General features: G+C 52.4%; 1 protein-coding gene across 20 annotated transcripts in view; it reads right to left on the bottom strand.

The window, feature by feature from the left end:
* Window positions 1-22,455, bottom strand: part of NFASC (neurofascin) — a 201,904-nt gene that overhangs the window by 52,465 nt on the left and 126,984 nt on the right. For 11 of the 20 annotated variants that reach the window (XM_070767783.1, XM_070767781.1, XM_070767791.1 and 8 more), the window contains 8 exons: window positions 18,374-18,391; window positions 17,616-17,721; window positions 15,573-15,769; window positions 15,041-15,163; window positions 12,873-13,043; window positions 8,733-8,783; window positions 1,695-1,806; window positions 1,087-1,271 (listed from right to left, as the gene is read on the bottom strand). In XM_070767783.1, coding sequence (XP_070623884.1) covers window positions 1,087-1,271; window positions 1,695-1,806; window positions 8,733-8,783; window positions 12,873-13,043; window positions 15,041-15,163; window positions 15,573-15,769; window positions 17,616-17,721; window positions 18,374-18,391 — 963 coding nt within the window. The remainder of the gene's footprint in view (window positions 1-1,086; window positions 1,272-1,694; window positions 1,807-8,732; window positions 8,784-12,872; window positions 13,044-15,040; window positions 15,164-15,572; window positions 15,770-17,615; window positions 17,722-18,373; window positions 18,392-22,455) is intronic. The other 9 variants (XM_070767784.1, XM_070767797.1, XM_070767798.1 and 6 more) reach the window with 3 other exon arrangements.

Below are 22,455 nucleotides of genomic sequence, written 5' to 3'. Positions count from 1 at the left end.
GGACACGACTGAGCGACTTCCCTTTCACTTTTCACTTTCACACACTGGAGAAGGAAATGGCACCCCACTCCAGTGTTCTTGCCTGGAGAATCCCAGGGACGGGGGAGCCTGTTGGGCTGCCATCTATGGGGTCGCACAGAGTTGGACACGATTGAAGTGACTTAGCAGCAGCAGGCCCTCCTGATGTGCACCCAAGGCCTCAAGCCAGGGAGGACAGTAAAGTAGCAGGGGCCGGCCCCGCTGGATTTCCACTGCTATCGCTGCAAGACCAGACCACTTAGGAAAGGCGTGCTGCTCATTCTTTTACCGCTGACCTTTGATTAGCAGAAGCTCTTAGCTGGCCACTCCTCCCAGCTGTTTGGAAATTTTGTGAATATGTGGATTATTCTGAGAAGAGGGTCCTTCGGATCAGAGTTCAAAGATCTTGAAACCCCAATAAATGTTAAGTACCCCTATTCTGAGTGTGGTGCTGAAACCAAGGTCACAGGTCAATGAGCATGTGCTAAGAAAGTTCTTGCTCTGTGGTATTTAACCTTATCACCCTGATCATCCACTCAGCCCCGCCATTCAGACAGAAGTGATTGGTGGAGCTCCCAGCCTCATGGCTGGGACCCACAAAGACACGTGCTCCATTGTGGACAACAGCTCAGGTATTTTTAGGGGAGGGAAGCGATTTCCTAAAAAAATAATTCAGGCCACGATCCCTCCCCATTTTTAAAAAGAACCACGTTCAACTACACAGACAGCATAGGGCTAAGACAACACGCCACGAACAGGAATGAGAAACGAAAGACAGGTTCCGGGTCATCCAAACGGGCCACAGAAGAGAGTGCGCCTGCGGAGAGAGCCCCAGGCGCCCAGGGGAGGAGGGCGACGGTGGGGGATCTCTGCCCGTGACACTCCCCTTCCTCCCTGCCCTTACACACGCACACACGCATCCGGGGGGATGCCACTCCTGCAGGTCGCTATTCCCACTCATCAGCGTGCTGGTGTTTTCCCCACTCATGCAACCACCCCGAGAGGGAGGGGTGGCCGCAGAGGTGAGGGCTGGCAAGGCCGTCGTAGTGAGAATTGCGCACAACGTACCCTTCACTCTCACCGAGATCGTGTGCCGGATACTGCCCATCTTGTTGGAGGCCAGGCAGAAATACTCCCCAGAGTCTTCCTCGGACACGTTGGTGATGCGCAGGGCCTTGTTGAAGTTCTCAAACTTGGCCTTGTCGGATGGCAGGTCCCCACCTTTCTTGTACCATGCAATGTCTGGTGTGGGGCTAAGAGAGACCAAGCAAGAAACAGGGACTTACCACCACATGTGGCTCTGCCACGCCTGTGTGGAGCCCAGGACACCCGGGTATCCTTATGGTGTCCTTGGGCTCAGGAGGATGCGTGTCCTTCGAGGGCTGATCCCTCCTGTGCAAAGGGGATGCTCAGCCACAGGGCGCACAAAGGAGTCAGCTAAGATCACAAGGGGGTCTAACACATACAGGAAGCCTAGCTACCTGCTCTCCTCATTATCTGAGAAAGAAAGGTGGCCGGAATGGGATGACCATGATTGGCAGTGTCCTCATTAGGAGCTGTCTGCTTCTCTCTCCCACCCCACCCTCTGCAAAATGTTGCAGCAACAGAGCATGCACAATCCCCCAACCCATCCTCCTGGGGGGGCGGGCAGAAGTCGGGGTGCAAACCGTACGTACACCCCAGAGGCGATGCACTCCAGTAGGAGGTCCATGCCACGCAGCACCATCTGACTGCTCGCAGTGCCCTGGGGATACATGAAGCTGGGTGTTCTCTCTGCAACTCCTCGGGCTGAAACAGGATGGAACAAGCTCTGTGAGCTTACTGCCCAGAGGGCTGTCCCAGCTGGGCCGAGCTGTTGGACTAGAGAGAAAGGTCGTCGTGCCCTCCTGATGATGCCCTTAGCCGCAGACCCCCACCCCCTGCCGCACCGCTGAAACCACCCCAGGGGCCGGGGCATCATTAAGAGAGGTGTGTTAGGAAGCGCGGGGCTCCTCGGCCCCACCAGCACGTGTGTGTGAGCAGCTCTAAGCTCTGAAAGGCTCTGCCAAAAGGAGCCCAGCGTCCCCCCAGTTCGTAAGCCTCTCCGGCCCTGGAAGGGGCAAGGGTTGCCTGAGCAGGGACAGTCCACTCTCTGCACATCCCGCGCTGGGATCCAGAGGCCAGCACGGTGGCCCCAGGGAGGCCGTCTCAGCTTGGGGCCACAGGACAGACAACCGGCTCTTTGGGACCCCGGAGACAAGGAGCTGGGATGAAGCCACAAAGACTCAGATGAACAGTCAGAGATGCAAGGAGTATTATTAATGGCTTAGCAAAGACAGGGGAGAATTAATGCACAGGGATGACAGGAAATCACTGTGGGGCTAAAATCCAATCTGCTGCTTCACTAATGACTTCCGCACGGCAGGGAGGAGGGTGTTAATTGGATGTGAGAGACTGAGGGAGGGGTGAGAAGCAAGTGCAGCCAAGATGGAGGAGCCGCTCCGCCACTCAAGCAGGCTGGAGCAGCCCTGGGGCCTGCAATCAGTGACACACACACAGCTTTCCAAGGACAGGGGCTCACAGAGGCGACACGCTCAGGGTGGCTCTGTCCCTGTGGAGGGGGTCATGCAAGTCTGGGGACGCCCCAGCGCAGTGGACCCCACCTTACCTGAGCCTCACCTCTGCCTTAGAGCTCTCTGCACGGTTTTACGGAAATGAATGAGATGGGACGAGGAAGAACAAGGATTCTGTAACCAGGAACCCCAAAGCAAGGGCAAACTGGAGGGGTCACCTTTGCTCAAAAGGTGTGTGACTGTCAACAGGAAGAGTTAAAAATATAAATACAGGCTGGGCCTACACACAGGTTTAATGGGTCTCTGACTCAGCTAGAGGGGAGGCGGCGCTGCCAGGGGCTGGGAGCCCTCAGACGCGCCTGGAGTGAGAGCAGGCGTGCTTCCAGGCGGGGTAGGTACTGTTACTGGGTGCCTGGAGTGAGAGCGGGCGTGCTTCCAGGCGGGGCAGGTACTGTTACTGGGTGCCTGGAGTGAGAGCGGGAGTGCTTCCAGGCGGGGCAGGTACTGTTACTGGGTGCCTGGAGTGAGAGCGGACGTGCTTCCAGGCGGGGCAGGTACTGTTACTGGGTGCCTGGAGTGAGAGCGGGCGTGCTTCCAGGCAGGGCAGGTACTGTTACTGGGTGCCTGGAGTGAGAGCGGGCGTGCTTCCAGGCGGGGCAGGTACTGTTACTGGGTGCCTGGAGTGAGAGCAGGCGTGCTTCCAGGCGGGGTAGGTACTGTTACTGGGTGCCTGGAGTGAGAGCGGGAGTGCTTCCAGGCGGGGCAGGTACTGTTACTGGGTGCCTGGAGTGAGAGCGGGCGTGCTTCCAGGCGGGGCAGGTACTGTTACTGGGTGCCTGGAGTGAGAGCGGACGTGCTTCCAGGTGGAGCACGTACTGTTACTGGGTGCCTGGAGTGAGAGCAGGAGTGCTTCCAGGCGGGGCAGGTACTGTTACTGGGTGCCTGGAGTGAGAGCAGGCGTGCTTCCAGGCGGGGTAGGTACTGTTACTAGGTGCCTGGAGTGAGAGCGGGCGTGCTTCCTGGCGGAGCAGGTACTGTTACTGGGTGCCTGGAGTGAGAGCGGGCGTGCTTCCAGGCGGAGCACGTACTGTTACTGGGTGCCTGGAGTGAGAGCAGGAGTGCTTCCAGGCGGGGCAGGTACTGTTACTGGGTGCCTGGAGTGAGAGCAGGCGTGCTTCCAGGCGGGGTAGGTACTGTTACTGGGTGCCTGGAGTGAGAGCGGGCGTGCTTCCAGGCGGGGTAGGTACTGTTACTGGGTGCCTGGCGTGCAGGTACTGTTACTGGGTGCCTGGAGTGAGAGCAGGCATGCGTCCAGGCGGGGTGGGGTAGGTACGGTTACTGGGTGCTGGTGGAATGAGGACAGAGTGGCGGGGACCCTGTCTCAGTGCCCCTGCTGGGCTCGGGGGCTAGCTGGGGTCTGGCTGGTGCAGCAGGGCTCCTGTCCTGCGGGCACCCAGCTTCTCTCTATCAGCCATCAGAGGAGCGTGTGTCACAGAACTGGCGTGTATTTTATCCTTTTATCAAGGGGAAAGAATGATGAAATGTGCGTGGAGGTAATTAGTCTGCTGGCACACTGCAGGGCATGTAGCAAGTGCTTGGTAAATGAGTGTGGAATGAATAAATTCAAGAGGAGGAAAGAAGAAAAGAGAAGGCAACAGTTTACCCCGTGTCATTGCTCTATGCAGATGTCCTCACCTGCCCCACCAGCACACACACATACAACACTGGCTACTGAAGGGGTTAATCCATTATGTGGTTAATTGGTTACCATCTGTAACTCTAAGCGCATCCAGCTCTCAGTACCAAAGAAGCCTGATGCCAAGGCAGCAGCTTCCTCCCACCCATCAACCTGGAGTCACCCAAATGGTCAGACAACACAAGGTCAGGGGCACCGGGAGGAGAAGCAGATCTGAAGGCAGGAGGCTCTGGTGCCAGTTTGGTGAATCTGTTGAGAGCTGGGAACTGGGGGGTTCCATGGAAGTTCAGTCAGCATATTCCTTCCACGTGGGACCCAAACCTGCGGCAACCAATGTGTGTCCCTGTGGACGTTTAATTCACACCTTAGCATGCAGCCCTGTAAGCACACACGACCAACAGAGCAAGGATGGGAGAGGGGAAGTGAGCACAGCGGCCCCCTGTGGCTGCCTGGACACACTGCAGCTGGGCCTATAAAAAGGCCACAGCATTCCTCACTTACAGGATGTGGGCTAGCAACCAGAGTCGCCCTAAAGGAGGAGAAGCCACTGCAACCAGGCCAAAGTTTAGAAATACAGGGAGGAGCATCTTAAAGGCAGAGGTCACAGTCAGGGCTGCCACTTGGCCACTCACTGCAGGCCAAGCACCGGGCTCGGCTCCGTCTCTACCACCACCGTCACGTTTGAAAGTCACAGCAAACCTGGGGGTATGCCTCTCATTTTCCAGAGAGGAAACAGAGGCTCAGCAGAGTCAACAGACTTGGCAAAGTCACAAGCCAGTTATGTTTGGCTTCTGGACCACTGGAGCCAAAGCTTGGGTTGCACCATCTATTCTACACTGCCCCTCTCTTTAAAGACTGATACCCTACTTGTTCCTACGACTGACAGTCAGTTTTGGGAAGATCTTTCTTACTCAAACCAAAGAATACCAAAATTCAAGGGCAAAAGAGATAAAGGAGAAAGATATTTTTGTTTTAATGAGCTTCTCTGGTGAAACTATTCCACAATGTTTCCCTCAAATATTGGTTCTTGCCATCTCAGCTGAGAGTCCTTCTCTCCTGGATGTCTATTCAATAAAGTTAGGGAGATCCTTCTCTCCCAAACTGGAAAAACAGAAGCTGGGCTGGAAATTAAGAGGCTCCAAAGACATCTCAACTGGATTGTTAAGGCCATGGAAAGCTTAAAGAGGAGTCAGGGTGACACATGGGATCGTTAAGGGATGAAAAGGCTGGACTCAAAGGGGAGGCTGTGAAGAAATGTCCTCTTACATGAAATGGATTTACAGGAAAGTTTAAGAAGGATAATCCAGCTGGTACCTTTGGGAGCCACTGCTCCCAAGGGAGGGTAGCTCATTCCTTTCCTGGGAGACACAGACCCAGGAAGAGTGCTAGAGACAAAGGTGATCACTCTATGAGCTGTGTGTGTTGGAAGATGACAGGGGGTTTTACAGGATCTGTCTCAGAGGTGGGGATCCAGCCTCTCCAGTGTGATAATGCTTCTCTTATTCTCATAAATCATCAAGGCTGGAGTCAGACCTGATATCTGAACAAACTCAGAATCCAGCTGCTAACGCTCACATCTCTGAAGACTCACAGCTTCCCACATGGGCTCATCTGACCTCGAGGTCATGGGCAGCCATCCTCTGCTGCTCTTGCTGTGGTGCAAGAGTGGGCTCATGGGTTTCCAGGGAATCTGGTCAGCAGGGGCACATCAGGAGATGCCTCTGCCTCAACCACCTTGGCTTTACAGAGACAATGAAAGCTGCCTCAGCACAAACTTGCCTCCTGTAAGAGGACATGGCAAGACTAAGGGAAACCCGAGTTGCCTGCCTCTGTCGAGTGCTGCGTGTTAGCAGAAGAGAGTTCAATGAATCAGACGTGTCTGAAAACCTCTGCCACACACAGCTTTTAGGGTGGCTGGACCTACCTTTGCTGCTTCCAGTTCTCGGAACTGAGAACTCACGGGGCTGGATTCCTGGCATCTCACCACCTCTCTGGCTCTAGAAATGGCTGACCAAGCAACCCCAGAAGATGAGCAAAACTCTTTGCTAGTAACATTTAATATCTTCTACTGCCAAGAAACCTCTTCCATAAATCTATCCCCAGCCCCTCATGCAGTAGCTGGAGCTTTGTTCTTACTCTGCTCTCAGCATAGCTGAGAATCGGAAAAGCTTTCATTTTTCTAGTCTGCCCTACAATTTCTCCCTCCATAGTACTTTCTTCCTGTGATTGTGCCTGTCTCTCTCCCCTAAGCTTCTCTTCAATTCCTCCACCTCCCTCTTAATTTCAGAAGCAAAGAACAACCGTGCTTGATCCAGTCAACACTAAACCATCCTCTTTAATACCAACAATGGTAACATTTATTAGTCATGAATGTGTTTCACATCTCACTAGGGACATATGCACATTATCCTATTTAATCTTCACAACAATCTTTTGGAGCAGGTAATATACTCATTCTGCAGAAAAGGAGATTAAAGTTCCAATAGACTAAATGACTTGTCCAAGGTCGCTTGATGGCATGTCTTAGAACCTGAGTTTCATTCCAGGCAGACTGCCTCAGAGGGCACGCTCTGCCTGTCTCCTTGCCAGGATGAATTCTAAGTGGCAAGTTACCATCTCAGACCAGCTTCCGCCTGCTACTTAGCGTGTCAGGGGACACCTGGCATACACTCACAGGATACCAAACCACTCTAGGAAAAGTGTGGTTATGGGCTGGCCCTGCTGTTACAAAAGGGGCATATTCAAAGCTAAGCCCAGAGGGGTACTGGGCATTATTCATCACACTGCGCCTCTCGGTCCAGGAACTCAGGGAAGGACTGTATCTTCTCTCCTTCCTTTTCACCTTCTGTTTTCTTCTAGAAGCATCTGAGCTAGCTGTCCTTGGTTCAGCACGTGCCTCACTTTGACCTTTATACCCTTTCTAGCCCAGGTCATACTTGGTCAGCCCCATCCACCTTGGATTGAGGAGATGAGGCTAATCTTCCTGTGAGCTCCCGTGAGCTTTTAGTTTCCTAGTCTTGGATGATTCTTCTAACTCCTGCTTACTCACAATACTATCCACCACCGGTCACACACTAGTTTATTAAATGGCTAGAATCACTCAAACTTATCACTGATAGAACAACTCTACACGTCTGCCTCGATGGTTTATCTTATATACAGCAAGGAGCTTGGACCAGATGGCCTCTACGAGACTTACTGGCTTCTACAGACTCCAACCTAAAGACTACTTCCATGACAGATTACCCAGAATCTGATTTAGAAAAAGGCACATTTCTCACCAGTGCTCTGAGGCTCTGGACATAAAGGTGGTTGGCCCCATTATTTTGAAAGCAATGTCCAGGATCCAACAAAGGTCTCCTGCATTCTCGGGCAGTAAATCTCCTTGGCAGGATCTCAGCATGGCTCTGGCTGCTTGATGCCAAGTTACAGCCTTTGCCTGTCTCCCTGGCTCTCACTCCCCCTTCCTGTCCTCCACTCCAGACACCGATCAGTTGATATTAACACATCAGCGCACAGACACTTCCTATCTTTCTGAGCCAACAGTGACCCCCCTGGGGACCTGCAGCCTTAGCTCTGAGCCACAACTGATGCTGGGAGCAGCTGCGTCTCCAGAGCCAGCAAATGACGATTTCTCTGGCTGCTCAAGGAAAACGAGACATCCTTGAGCCATGCTTGGGGGGTAGCTCAGGTGTGGAAACAGCCAATTACTCTACTAATCAGCTTGAGCAACCAGTTGTGTGATGAGTTAGAAATATGCCTCATGGAAATTGTTCCATGACTTGCAAATGTGTGGTGGAGGGGGTGGGATTGGATCTGAGTGCACTTCCAGAGGAGGGAAGAGAACCAGGTGTAGACCGCAACGGATGGTCCAACTTCATTTATACTTACCTTGAAAGAAAACTCAGAGCAAGACTCTTCTTCCTATTTCCCAGGTGAATTTTAAAGAGATGTAAGACCTGTGAAATGTATGCTGAGTGACTAAGGCTAGAGCACGATGCAGGCAATTCACATCTAGACACTTAAACCCGGCTAATCAAAGACTACAAAGTTTTCTGTGCTCTTTAAGCCACTGATGGAAACGAGACTTCCTGTTTCCTCCTGACTGTGGGAAGTCCCTTATTTTCAGATATTCTCTGTCCACCCACCACTGATTCCTAAGTTTCTACTGAACCTCTGAGAAGCTGTTTTGAAGTCCTACCCTGGTTTGACCAGGTAGGTCAAACTTGTCCAGAACTCACAACTGGAGGCAGGTATCTCTGAGGAGACCACACCATCACATAAGCACCTCCACCTTCCGCACTGGCCACCTTCCTCCCAGTTCTGGAGGAGTCACCTTGGTACCCTGACCTGGCCAACTGTAAGGCTTGGCAGCCGGCACGAGTTAATGACATGGTGTCAGTCGAGTTAGGCAAACTGGGGTTAGGACAGGCAAGGTTACTCCCAAGGCTACCACGGCGACTCACCACTGTACATGTCAGGGTGGTTTCTTAAGGACGAGTCATTATAGGGGTGGTCTGCAATAAACAAAAGAGGGTGAGCAAACAGGGGCCACGGAGAGGTCAAGGAGGCAAAAACGGGGGAGAACAACAGAAATGCAAAGCCACAAAACAACCAGGGAGCACCAGTGGTCTTTCGCAAAGGAAACACACAGCATATTCGGAAAGGAAATACGCTTGGTGAAGAACAAGCAACACAAAACAGCTCCCAGAAGGGAAGAAAAGGTTAAACCCTGCAAAAGAAGGCAATAGTAAGTTTCTTTTTTAATAAAGAAATTAGGCATGACCTTTAATTGCTTGGTCATACTATAATTTCAAACAAATGAGATATGAATTAGTGGTATCCTGTAGCAATTTGAACAACTCTTTTCCACCAAAATCCTCTGTTCCCAGGACTCTGGGTCAGGCCAGCTTCTGGGGTCACTAAAGAGAAAGGAATGTTAGTGAGCCCTGGGGCAAGAGCAAAGCCCCACCCCAGCAGAAGCCAACTTGCAAGGGGTGGGAGGTAAATGAGGGGAGAAGATAGAGACAGATCATCAACAGAATGGGACAGGAGGACCCTTGGTAGTGCCCAGCAATCATGTGCTGACCAGCAACAAGAACTCCCCAGATGGGCACTATCCTGGTCTCCAGATTGAGTCTGTTGGCAGAAACGCCTCTTTCTGCGGAGGTGAGGAGTGATTCTGGGAGAGGGGGACAGCTAGGCTGAGCTTCGGAGTTTAGGCTCAGAAAGGGAGCCAGGGACAGGAGAGAGTGCGTGAGCTGTGAGTTCTACACTTAGAACAGGGAAAGGCCTGCTAACAAGATAGAGGTTCAAAGCTCTCTGGACTAGCTTAGGATGAAGCCATCCCTTATGGAACAAGAAACCAGAGGGCTCTGATGTTGGGTAATGAAAACCTTTGGGCATTGAATCCTCAGTGAGAAAGACATTTTGGAATGGGGCATATGATCATGCCAACATCCTTAAGGAGCTTTTCATTCTCCTACCAGCGTCTCCTTCCAGCTACCGGTTCAAGTTTTGACAGCACCAACAGAGGGTCGGGATGGGAGCGCCGACTGGAAGCCAAGCAGACGCCCTGAGAAGCCTGGACCCAGCCCAGCAGCCTGAGGGAGGAGAGGCTGCCAGAGCATTTGCATCTTGGAAGACGGATCAAATCCTGTTATAACTCATGGCAGGGAGGCAACAGGAGCACCAGCATTGCTCTGCATCCCAGAGCTGCTTAACGTCCACTAGAAGGGGTTTCATTATTCAGAACCATCCTTTAAACAGGGATATATTGGTTGTAGAAGACCTTGCCTGTGTGTGGGAAGGTGGCTTGGGTTTATCTGGAGGTAAAGGTGGAACCCGAGACCCTCACTGGCATGAAGAGGCAGGGCAGCGTGGGGCGGGAGGGGCGGCAGCTGGGCCTCGGAGGATGGGGGGGCCCCACGCTCCTGTGCCACCAGCTGCAACAGAAGGGCCCATGCTCAGAACTGACCTCATGCTTTGTGGACTCTGAAGCACATCTGAGAAACTCAGGGAGACTTCCTGACGCCTCTAAGAAGGCCACTTAGACAACAGATGGCAAAGGAAGCAGGGTTAGTTCTCCGGCCTGACTCAAGGACAGCCTTGCTCCTTCCCCACGGCTGCCTCCTGTCCCCGGGAGGCACCTGGGACCGAAGTGGGACAGGCATCTCTTTGTTATTCCCACTTCACTGTCTTTGACTACTTCCCAAGGCAAGATTTTAAAATGATTTTATATTGCCCAGTGTTCTGTATCAGATCCTTTCTCTCCTTCCTTTAATGCAGATAATAAAAAATTGGCTGTGATGAGATTTATTTCTTCCTTAGTGGGCAGACTGTGAAAGAAACCCCTGGTGAGAACAGTCTTTGAAGCTGTCCCAACTTGTCTGATTTGTCTCCCACTCCCAGACCTGGTTCTGAAGGTACAAGAAAACGCTTGTGTCCTTTCCAGGCAGGAAAGCAGAGAAAGCACAGCTGAGTTATTTTAAGCAACTGAACCCAGTTCTGAGCTGGCACGGATGCCCAGAACTTGCTCCCAGCCAAAGCTGCCCCTGGGAGAACTCCAGGAAGCCGACAGGGTTCTGTCCCCGACGCCCAGCGCATTTCTCAGCAACTGGAGGCGAGAGTTTCAGTGGAGAAGGGGACCCAGAAATGCAGCAGAAACAAATATCCCTTACCTAACTCTGGTAGAGAAAAGGATGTTTCTGGAAAGTCCAACTTCTAAAGCTTGTTGAAATCTTCAACTGCTTAATTCTACAAAGGAAGGCTCTTCCCCACCTCTGTCTCCCTGCCTCTACCCCACGTACCAGTGACAGCTTCTGCCCAGGACTGCAGTGGCCACCTGACTCTGCAGTCCCCACACAGCAGGCAGACTCTGAGCCTGGGTCGGGAGAGAGGGACCCCGGTGAGGCAATGAAGGAGGTCCAGGGAGGTGCTGCCTTGACATCCTGCCCCTCCACCACTGCCCGAGGCTGCCTGCCCTGTCCTGGCTCCAGAGGCTCCTGGGCAGACCAGACTGTCCTCCTCGGCTCAGCCAGCTGGCAGGCAGTCCCTTCTGCACTCAGACAACCCAACTTTCTTCTCAGGGGTCCTCTCTGGGCCTGAATCCAGAATAAAAAACACCAGGGAAGAGGCAGCAAGTGGACTGAAGCTGGGCAACCCTGCTAGGAACAAGCAAGGCTTGTCCCTGGTTGCTGGCCATCCTGTTGGCTATCAGAGTACAGGCAGCTCTGAGCAGGGCGTGGGGAGCCCCAGAGGTCAGAAGGGGAGATTAGGGGAGGAGGAAATGGGGTTCAGAGAGAGACGAGTGGGGAAAAGAGGAAAGGGGAGGCGAAACAGAGAAGAAGGGAAAAAAAGGGAAGAATGTGAAGAGAAAGGAAAAGAGAAAAAACCCACAACAGGAGAAGGCACACAGGAGGGAAGCTGCCTCGGGGGCCCATCTCTACCCGTGGGATGGCTGGAGGGTGGGGCCAGGCTGACCCGCAGCACTGCGGTTCCCATCACGCAGGGGCCAGTGAGGCGAGAAGGGCCCACATGTCCTGAGAGAGGGGCGAGCTCACCCCTGCCTTCCTCTGCCTCTCATGCCCACCCAGGAGATAGCACCAATCACCCATGGGTCCGCTCTGGGAAGCCAGGGCTCAGCCCCTTTCCTTGAACCTGTGGAAACGGCCAGCCCCACATGGGCCCCTCTGCCTGAGCGCCTCCTCTACTGCCTCTGTCCACGGTGCTGAAAGCAACATTCACAACTGCCTGAGACAGATGAACATCTTTGGGGGCTTTTATACGGAAGGTCAGTGACAAAACCACAGTATAAACCAACATAGCCACTTCCAGTGTCCTGAGCAGGCGAGGACTTTGTAGCCAAAGCTCCAGGCTGGCTGGTCTCTGGCAAAAAGTGACTCTCTAGACTGAGAGCTTCTCTCTCTCCTGGTGAAGGGTCATCAATGCTAAAATGGGTCAGGAAACGCTGATTCATTCTGGTACCAGCCAAACAATCAGGGAACAAAAGTGAAAACAGATAAAACTAAAAGATAAACCTGCAACTTGCAAACACAGCAATTCCATATGGTTCAGCATATACTCATTAATATTACAGAATCAAACACAATTTATTTTGCGGTATCACTAATTTAGATATTCCATGCTATTATTTTAGAAATAAAGATAACCAAACCATGACGAGAAATAATCAAGCTGACTGCATGAGAGAGATGTTGAATGACCACTTACAGCAGAGCTTCTCAAATTCTGGTGTGTCTCCAGGATACCTGGAGAACTAATAGACCAGAGAGGCCCAGGACTCTCGGGCAGGCGAGGGACTGGATGTAGGTGAGGGCGCCAAGCTTGCCAGGTGACTCTGACTCCACCAAAGTTTGAGAAGCACTGATTTGGAGCAGGACCGAATTTAACTCAAGGCTCCAGAATCAAGAGATATGGCTAAAGAGCAGCTAGAGTCACTCAGGCGCCGTGAGCTGGAAGAATTTCTAGGTCAGCCATGGGGACAAGGCACTTCCCAGATCCCAGTGCCCAGGGCTGTCTGGGCTCGGTGGGCTGCTGTTCCCAGCCCCTGGCCCCCAGCCCCGGGCAGGGGCCCGCACACTTACTGGTCAGGACTTTGAGGGTGAATGGGTTCTTCTGCTGGATGGTGTGGGTGAAGTGGAAGCGGGCATTGCAGCTGTAGTCTGTCTGCATGTCCTGCAGCATCACATTAGAGAAATACAGGTCCCCATTATGGCCCTGGGAGACACGTTTGTCTTGGGTGATGGGCTCCATGGCTATAAGGAAGCAGGGGTACAGGGGGAGGTTAGCAGTAATGGTAACAGCAATAAAAATCATCATAGTTCTGGTGATTGAACACCTACCGAGGGCCAGGCTGGGGCCAGGAGCTCCACAGTATTTGATTGAATACTGTCAACCCTGAGGCAGGGATTATTCCCATTTTAGAGCTAAGAAAGCTGAGGATTTAACAAGATCCGGGTTGCAAAAGCAGTGAAGGGGAGTGGGATTTCCATTCAGACCTGTCTGTCCACCGTGTTCACGCTCTGCGACCACACCTTTCTATTTCCTATTCATGCCACAAAAGATCTGACTGGCTCCGAGGCCAGAGGGAGGAAACACAGTCCTTCAGATGGTCCCCAAACCAGGATGCATGTTCACCTGTTTTATTTTTTAAACCTCCACTCATCCCCAAGAAAGAAAAAAGCACCACCAACTGTCAGATATACACCAATCAAGGATGTATATCATCAACTTTAGGACACTTTCCAATTTTAGAGATGTTAAAATATGAAAATGTGTGCTTTTTTAAAGATTAATAACATCATAGGAGTGGCTGAGAATGCTGACCACACTGTCTACGTTTTTTTTTCAAGCACTGTATCTGTAAATGCAAATGACCAGGTTTCTAGGCTGTTAGGTTTGTAAAAATATAAGGCTGACAACTTACTCACAGGTATCTCCTTCTTATCCCTGATGATTGCTTCTCAAGTCACCATTGCTTTTTCTTTCTCTTGAAAAGTAGTTCTATTTAATTAATTAATTTTATCAAGTTGTGACAAGGGGATAAGCTGAGAGGAGGAGTACCCAGTCCATCCTGGGATTTGAGCTGAGGCTTGAAGGTCCCGTGACATTTACCAGGCAGAAGAGGAAGGAGCTAAGAGGTTTCTAAGCAGCAGGAACAGTGTGTGCTAAAAGTAAGAACCCACAGCCTGAACCGGGGAGCGGGGGTGGGGAGGGCATATGAATGAAAGGATCATTTTTAGAAAGACCAGGGAGGCCAGGTATGGATGATTATTGTAACCCAAGGAAAAGCTGATGGTGGCTCCCGCTAGGGAGGTGGCGGAGAGAATGGAGAGCAGGGTCATGGGATGTGCTCAGGAAGCAGCGTGAACACCATCCGGCGTGGTGTGGGGTTGAGAGGGGCTCACAGACCAACCCTGCGGCCTGTGGCCAGCTGCCCTCCCCACACATCCGCACTGTGATGAGACAAGGCGGGGACAATGACTGAGCACAAAGCCATCCATTCAGGATGGGAGGGAGGGAGGAAGCCAGGGAGAAGCTCAGAGAGATGGCAGCCTTCTATCCATCTTCATAATGCCCCCTCCCTTTATCCCGACTGAAAACACAGGAAGAAACAGCGGACAGTTCAGAGAGCCTCTGTCCAAAACAGAGTCAGGACAAGCTCTGAATGAGGTACTCTGTCCTCCCTGCTCCAAACACCCTGTCTCCCCATCGCTCCTTTATCTAAAGTTTCATTCCCTAATCCCTCTTCTGTCCGACGAGAAGACTGAATCAGAGCAGATCCAGACTAACCAAAGATTGAAGGAGGCTTGGTTTCAACCTGCCTTCGACTGGCCGATTGGCAGTTCGTCCTCTGACCCATTTCTTTTTCTCTTGCTCTTATTCATCACCACAAATATTACTGAACACTTACTATATGTCTGGCCCTGTTATAAGCACTTTGGACATATTGTCCTTTGAATCCTTAAAATAATTCTGTTACATAAATACATTTATCAGTCCTAGTTTTTTAAAAGGGGAAACCGTAGCCCAGAGATGTTAAACAAGTTGCTTGAGATCACACAGCTAATAGCAGGCAGGCTCAACAGTGAGCCCCAGCAACCTCTCTCTGCAAAGCCCGTGTCCTCAGTCGCATGGCCACCTTATATCTGTTCTCACAAGTCAAGGTCGTCTAGCCTTGGGAAGACCCCTTCCCATTCAACACTCTCCAAAAATTAAAACAGAAATAAAACACCAGGCCCTCGAGACTTACAGCTGCTCATCCAGAAGATGACCGGGGATGGAAGCCCAGGTGGGGGGTTGCACTGGAGCGTCAAGGGGGCACCTTCTTGAACCACGACAGGGTCGAGGTTTTCCTTGGGCCACAGGGGGGATTCTGGGGAGAAACAAAGGAGGATTCGATGAGGGTGACGGCTGGGCTGGGCAAGGAGCTGGGTTAGAAGGTGGCAGCTAAGAGGGCAAAGAGAAGAGGAAACGGGAGAACAAAGAAGGCCCTCGAGAGGGACAGTCGTCAGACTGAATGAATCCACATCTTCCAAGGCTCTACTCCTTCCCTGCCCCTTGCCCCGGACGGGTCAGTGAGGTTGTTCCACAGCGGTTTGGAAACTTCCTTTCCAAGGAAATTTTTTGAGTTGAGGGAGGCGCACCCCTGCTCAGAGGCCGGGCATGCAGATGCCCCAGGTAGCTGCAGGCCAAGGGCGGGTGGCCCTTCTGGAATGACCGTCTACGCCCTGCCCTCCACAGACCCAGCAGCGGGGCATCCTGGGCCAGGCCCATGCACTCACTGGACACCTGCAGGCGAATCCGATTGGACAGGGCCGTGCCAAATTTGTTGCGGGCAAAGCACTGGTATTCCCCCTCGTACTCCTCTGGCCGCCCGCCACTGCGGAAGTCGATCACCAGCGTCCCGGACCGCCTCCTCATCGACACCCGGGGGTCCTTGGCGATGTTAAAGAACTTGCTGTTGCGCGTCCAGTGGAAGCTGTGGACAATGCGGGGTGGGGGTTAGGGTCAGGGGCAACCAAGAGTAGAGGGTGGGCTCCAGGCTCCCAGCTCTAGGCCAGAATCTCAGGGCCCTAGAGTGGGACTCGGGCCATAACCATTCCTCCAGACCAGTGGGTCCCATCCCTGGCTGAGCAGCAGGACCTGCTCGGACCCCTGATGAAATGCCGGGTCCTGGGTCCCACCCAGGGGAGTCTCTGAGGAGGCCCCTGACAGAAGTCGTGCCACCAACTGAGGCTGGGAGTCACGACTGCAAGTGAGATACACCACGCGGCCGAGGGGGACTGCGCTCTTTGAAAGAGCAGGTAGCGATTCTGGTTTTTTAAAATCCAGAATGAGCAGGTACTCCCACCCCTAACCATTCCCAACCCAAATCCAAATTCCTATTCCACCGGTCCCAGCACATCAGGGAATGGGCCCTTCTCCGCCTGTGTCAGTATTCGATAACTGACTCTAAGGTCAACGTGAAATGGCCCCAGGTTATCTGTGCGCCGCTCAGAGGATGTAGATTATAAAATGGCTGTGCATTACAACCCCTGAGGAGCAGTTTTAAAATACAAAGTAGCCTTAATAAAACTGGGCCCTACGTGAAGAGACTAGAACATCCTCTGTTTCTCTGGGGGCGGACGCGTGTCTGCCCGGGACATAGCCTAAAAGAAGCACGGACGACGGCAGCTTCTCAGAATCTCAGGCACTGCCTGGCAAACGCCTGTGGGAGAAAGACCAACCCTGAGAAGCGAGGTCAAGATACCCTGCCAGAGACTCCTGCTTCTTCACGGGCAAACGAGGCCCTGCTTGCTTCTGGGCCAGCCGCCTCGGGCACACCTGTGGAGGGAGGCAGAAGCAGGGTGCCCACCCCAAGGCCCTGCCCGCCTCACGGCTCCTGCGACAGACACACACTGCACGAGGGCCTGTCACGTGTGGGTACAAGGCCACCATGAGGCTGCCGGAGCTCCAGCCTGCGGCTGCTGCTTCGAAAAGGGTGGGCATTCCCATCCCCAGTGCTTATCACTTGGTAGAAGTTATGCCTGGTCTGGGGTGTCAGAGGCCTGGGGTTAGGTTCCTGACATCTCCGAGCCTCATTTCACTTCCTCTCCACGAGGGCATGGGTCTTTCCCTGAAGGGCGGTGAGGTGGGCGAACAGATGGTGTGAGGAGCAACGGCTTGCAATTAGTGTCTGCAGATATCTCATATGATCTTGTGTGTGTGTGTGTTAGTCGCTCAGTCATGCTAACTCTTTGCGACCTCATGGACTGTAGCTCACCGGGCTCCTCTGTCCATGAAATTCTCCAGGCAAGAATACTGGAGTGGGTTGCCATTTCCTTCTCCAGGGGGGAACCTTCCTGACCCAAGGATCGAACCTGGGTCTCCTGCATTGCAGGCAGATGCTTTACCATCTGAGCTACTAGGAAAGCCCACCATATGATCTTGATATGCACATAAATAAGCAGACATGAATGCAGAATGGAAGACTAAAGTTAGCGTGAAGAGGAACTTCCTGTAAGCTAAGCATCGGGTGGATGCTGGAAACATAAGCAGTGGGAAGAATGTTATATTCAAAGTCAGAAAACTTCATATCTAGTCCTGGCTTTTTGGTGTGAACTGAAGCCAGTGAAGTTTCCTGGCCCCCAGATTCCTCATCAACCACATTTCCTAGTTATCCAAACTGTACCTTCTCCCTAATAGGTGCCTAGCGGACATTTTCTGAATGGATTTCTCAGCTGCTTCAGCTATCATCAGGCTCAGGGGGAAGGGAACGGCTTTGATGCCCTTTTGGCAGGTCCTGTTCCCTCCACCCAGCTTGGATTCACCTGCTGTGCACTCACCTGGGGGCAGGGTTCCCCTTGGCTTCACACTCAATCAAGATGTTGTCACGGGGATCCACAATGTGGTCCTTCACGGACTGCTTGGTGATGGTCGGGGGCTGGGACACTGTAAGAGCACACACGGTGATCAGTCAGGGGACCTGCCCTTGGGGAACGGCTGAAATTAAGAGCTTCAGGAGCCACCCAGACAAGCAGGCCAGCAGCGGTGAGCAGTGCCCCATGCTAGAGACCCAACTGCTTAAACGGGGTTGCAAGAAAGGGCGTGGTGTGTCAAGGACTAAGCGTAAGAAGAACCCCTTTAAGTTCCTGTCTTTATGAGAAACTGAAGGCCAGGCTTTTGGTTTGCTTGTTCATATATTCTCATGCTTAGTACAATGTCTAGCGTACAACAGTTCTTCATAAATGTTCATTGAATGAATAAAGGAACCAAAAGCAGCTCGATTTCCAGAACCTAGTTGCCATGATGGTTCTGAGCTCTGTAGGATCAATAGTTGGAAACTGTGGTGAGGCTAGGGCTGAAAGCCGTTTTAGTCCCCAGAGGCCTTCCCAGGGGCTTGTCTGCAGCCAAAGAGCCAGCTCCAGCTCCCAGCCCCAAGATCCGAAGTCCTCATGGCACTGCCATGCCAGCCACTGGAGGACGGGGGCAGCAGTCCTTTCAGAAGCTTCTGGCAGCCCAGTGGCCTCCGCCTCCTCCCGTCCCTTCTTACTGCCCGCCACCTCCCAGAGGCACAGTGCAGACAGGCGCCCAGGGGACTTACGCTCATTCTGAATGCTTGCTGTTAGTTCCCGATGGGTTAGCATTGTGAGGGGAGAAAAGAAGACAACGGTTATCAGTTATCAGCATGACTGTCACCTGGTGGCCTCAGGCCCTGGCCTGCAGGGGGAGGCGAGGCCAGTGTGGCTCTCTCCTCCCAGCCTCGGAGCTCTGTGGGATAGCCACGCAGGGGTAGGGACAGACCCGAGGACCCTTCACAGAGAAGGTGACGCCTCCCCCAGGGGACCAGACCACACAGCTGAGCAAATGACCAGCTTCTGACCAAGTGATTTCCAGGGAAATCTGCAAGTCAGAACTGGCAATGCTGCTCAAAAGAGGCTAGGTTCTGAGGATGCCACTCGTCATCTCCACATGCCAAGGGTGCGAGGGTGAGGCTGGAGGGCTGGGGAAGGGGTGGAGCTGAACCACTGGTGCAGGGCGGAGCCCAAGGGCCAGTCAGGTCCACAGCCTCATTGCTCTGCACCTTCTTCTCCTTCACACCTGAAAGCATCTTCCCACCTTCCTTCCTCTGCCATCCTTTGGAAAACTCGAGGGAAGGATGAATTATTGTCATCTGCTCATGGCACAAGTGCACTGTTCTACGGAAATCCTGCTTCTGAACAACTCCGGAGACGAAGCAGAATGCACCAGGGCTTTCTGTGCTTTTTACAAGCAGGGCAAAGGGGCAGGTGGCCCGGATTTCCCCCGGCCTCACCTGAGACGTGCGTGTGCTCACGCACAGGGGTGTTTGGGGTGTGGGCCTTGCACACCTTAATCAGTGTGAGAATCACCTGGGGGGTGTTGTCTGGTAAACATGCAGGCTCTGACTCAGGAGGTCTGGGGGGGTCTGAGTGCCTGCATTTCTGACAAGCAGCCAGCTCACGCTTGTGCCTGCAGTTTGTGGGCCACACTGTGAACAGCAAAGGTTTAGAGGGTTTATTCTTCGTGGGGAGAAGGGTTTGGTGAAAATTTCTCTGCATAGAAGAGAACATGCGTTGCTATAACTTTTTAAGATATTCTTTCCCTCACAGTTACATCACTATATATATTACATGATTACATTACTGTAGACCATTCTTATTTCAGGCCAGTGGAGAGGTCAGACACTGCTGGTGTGGTGAGCTGACCTTTTCCAAGTGAGCGGTCCCTGGGGGAAGGCTGAGCCATGATGACCTCAAAACTTTCTGACTTGATCAGTGAGATGTGCAAGAGGAGATGAGAGGCTCTGAGCGGGGTGGCCTGGAGAAAGCAGAGTTAAGACAGGACCAAGTGACACAGAGGAGCCACAGGACAGGGAAGATCGAGAGGGGAGGTGGGGGGCAGCAGGGACGAGGGCCCTGCTACACGCTGTCAGGAAGTGAAAGTCTTGACAATAAAGCTCATGAAAAGGTTCGAAGGGATTCTTTCAGTGGGCTGGGGGTATGTGGCCTGTTCATGGATTAAAGAGAAATTTTATCTGCTTTACCATGTGCCTGGGGCGACCTTGGCAAGAAATAGAAAAAGCAAGAAAAGGACAGGGCAACAACAGAAATCTTGGTTTCTGAACGCAGGCTCTGGAGAGCTCCCCACCGTGGCAACTTCAACCATCCGTGATTCTCCTGCCAGGACCCAAGAAAGGTAACTCTGGAAAGCCAGGCGTGTTGGGCAGGGACGGGGAGGGAGGCAGAAGGACCCATGGTCAGGAGCAGCAGGGCTGACCCCTGACCCACTCCCTCAACTACCAGCCCGGGCCCCTGGTTACTTCATCTCAGGACACATCTGACGTCTTTTGGGTCCTCATACCCAGTTGAGGGCTCTGGCCTCACCTGGGATACGAAGCCTAACACAGAGTCTGCTTTGCCCACATGGGTTTCAAGTCTCTTTTACACATCAGTTCAGTTCAGTTCAGTCGCTCAGTTGTGTCCGACTCTTTGTGACCCCATGAATCGCAGCACGCCAGGCCTCCCTGTCCATCACCAACTCCTGGAGTTCACTCAGACTCACGTCCATCGAGTCAGTGATGCCATCCAGCCATCTCATCCTCTGTTGTCCCCTTCTCCTCTTGCCCCCAATCCCTCCCAGCATCAGAGTCTTTTCCAATGAGTCAACTCTTCACATGAGGTGGCCAAAGTACTGGAGTTTCAGCTTCAGCATCATTCCTTCCAAAGAAATCCCAGGGCTGATCTCCTTCAGAATGGACTGGTTGGATCTCCTTGCAGTCCAAGGGACTCTCAAGAGTCTTCTCCAACACCACAGTTCACAAGCATCAATTCTTTGGCACTCAGTTTTCTTCATAGTCCAACTCTCACATCCATACATGACCACTGGAAAAACCATAGCCTTGACTAGATGGACCTTTGTTGGCAAAGTAATGTCTCTGCTTTTGAATATGCTATCTAGGTTGGTCATAACCTTCCTTCCAAGGAGTAAGCGTCTTTTAATTTCATGGCTGTAATCACCATCTGCCGTGATTTTGGAGTCCAAAAAAATAAAGTCTGACACTGTTTCCACTGTTTCCCCATCTATTGGCCATGAAGTGATGGGACCAGATGCCATGATCTTCATTTTCTGAATGTTGAGTTTTAAGCCAACTTTTTGACTCCTCTTTCACTTTCATCAAGAGGCTTTTTAGTTCCTCTTCACTTTCTGCCATAAGGGTGGTGTCATCTGCATATGTGAGGTTATTGATATTTCTCCCGGCAATCTTGATTCCAGCTTGTGCTTCTTCCAGCCCAGCATTTCTCATGATGTACTCTGCATATAAGTTAAATAAGCAGGGTGACAATATACAGCCTTGACGTACTCCTTTTCCTATTTGGAACCAGTCTGTTGTTCCATGTCCAGTTCTAACTGTTGCTTCCTGACCTGCATACACATTTCTCAAAAGGCAGATTAGGTGGTCTGGTATTCCCATCTCTTTCAGAATTTTCCACAGTTGATTGTGATCCACACAGTCAAAGGCTTTGGCCTAGTCAATAAAGCAGAAATAGATGTTTTTCTGGAACTCTCTTCCTTTTTCGATGATCCAGCGGATGTTGGCAATTTGATCTCTGGTTCCTCTGCCTTTTCTAAAACCAGCTTGAACATCTGGAAGTTCACGGTTCACGTATTGCTGAAGCTTTTACACATAGGCCAGTTCAATGGAAGCAGCCTGAGACGTTGCCCAGGGAGTGTCCGGTTCTTGAAAGGAAAGTTGACTTAGTTAAGGTTCCACAGGAAGTTCGGGGCAATGTATTACTGCAAGGAAAATCAGCTCTCCCACTGCTGGTCGAGAGCTCCTTTCACATGTCCATTCTCGGCTGGAGAGGTGAGCCAGCCAACGGGGGCCCTGGCACTCCGCTCTCCCTGACACTCTGGACAGAGCTTGGGGGAGTGCAGGTTCTCTGGATTCTGCCCCCAGCCCCACGCTGACATCTGGCCGGGGCCTCTTGAGAAACTACTTGCCTAAAGAGGTAATGACATCTGCAGCCACCACTGTGCAGCCAAGGGATTTATCACAGGGACACGGTCAGCCCAAAGGACACGCCGCCACAGCAGGAAGACAGCGAGGACAGCCTGCCCAGGGACAGAGTGCCCGTGTCCACCTAGTCCTGTGCACACCCGGCCCTTCTATCCTACAGAATCTGCTGGGGGGCGATGTCGAGTGAGAACGAATTTGCTCTTTTACTTCCAAGAGGGAGGAAATCTTCCCATGGGCTCTGCAGGGAGCGAGACAGACGCCCGCTCAGTCTGCAGAGTTCCTGCACTCATGAACCCCTTTCCCTTCCCCGGCTCTGACAGCCCCTGGCACCCCCGCCCCATGGAGGATTGAGTGACCGTGCGTGCGCGCTGTCAAGGCCACCCCAGCCTCATGCCCTGGCCCGACAGTAAGGAGGGAGCACTGCTCCTACCCCGCTGTCCTCCTCCGTGGGTCCCTAGAGGGTAAATGCCAAGTTCCTTGATGCAGGGAGGGCGATGGAGGGGCAAGCTGCCAACAGACTCACTTTTTTTGGCAAAATCGCTCTGATGGATGGGGCAAAAGCAACCCTTTGGTTTTTCCAAAGGTCACGGTGCTCTGCTTGGGGGCGGGGTGGGGTGCATGTGACTCTGCTGGCGGAGCAGCGGCAG

This window comes from Bos indicus, chromosome 16 (assembly GCF_029378745.1).
Source record: "Bos indicus isolate NIAB-ARS_2022 breed Sahiwal x Tharparkar chromosome 16, NIAB-ARS_B.indTharparkar_mat_pri_1.0, whole genome shotgun sequence".
Taxonomy (NCBI): domain Eukaryota; kingdom Metazoa; phylum Chordata; class Mammalia; order Artiodactyla; family Bovidae; genus Bos; species Bos indicus.
Note: the sequence above shows the minus strand (reverse complement) of the source record. Positions and strands in the feature narration are given on the sequence as shown.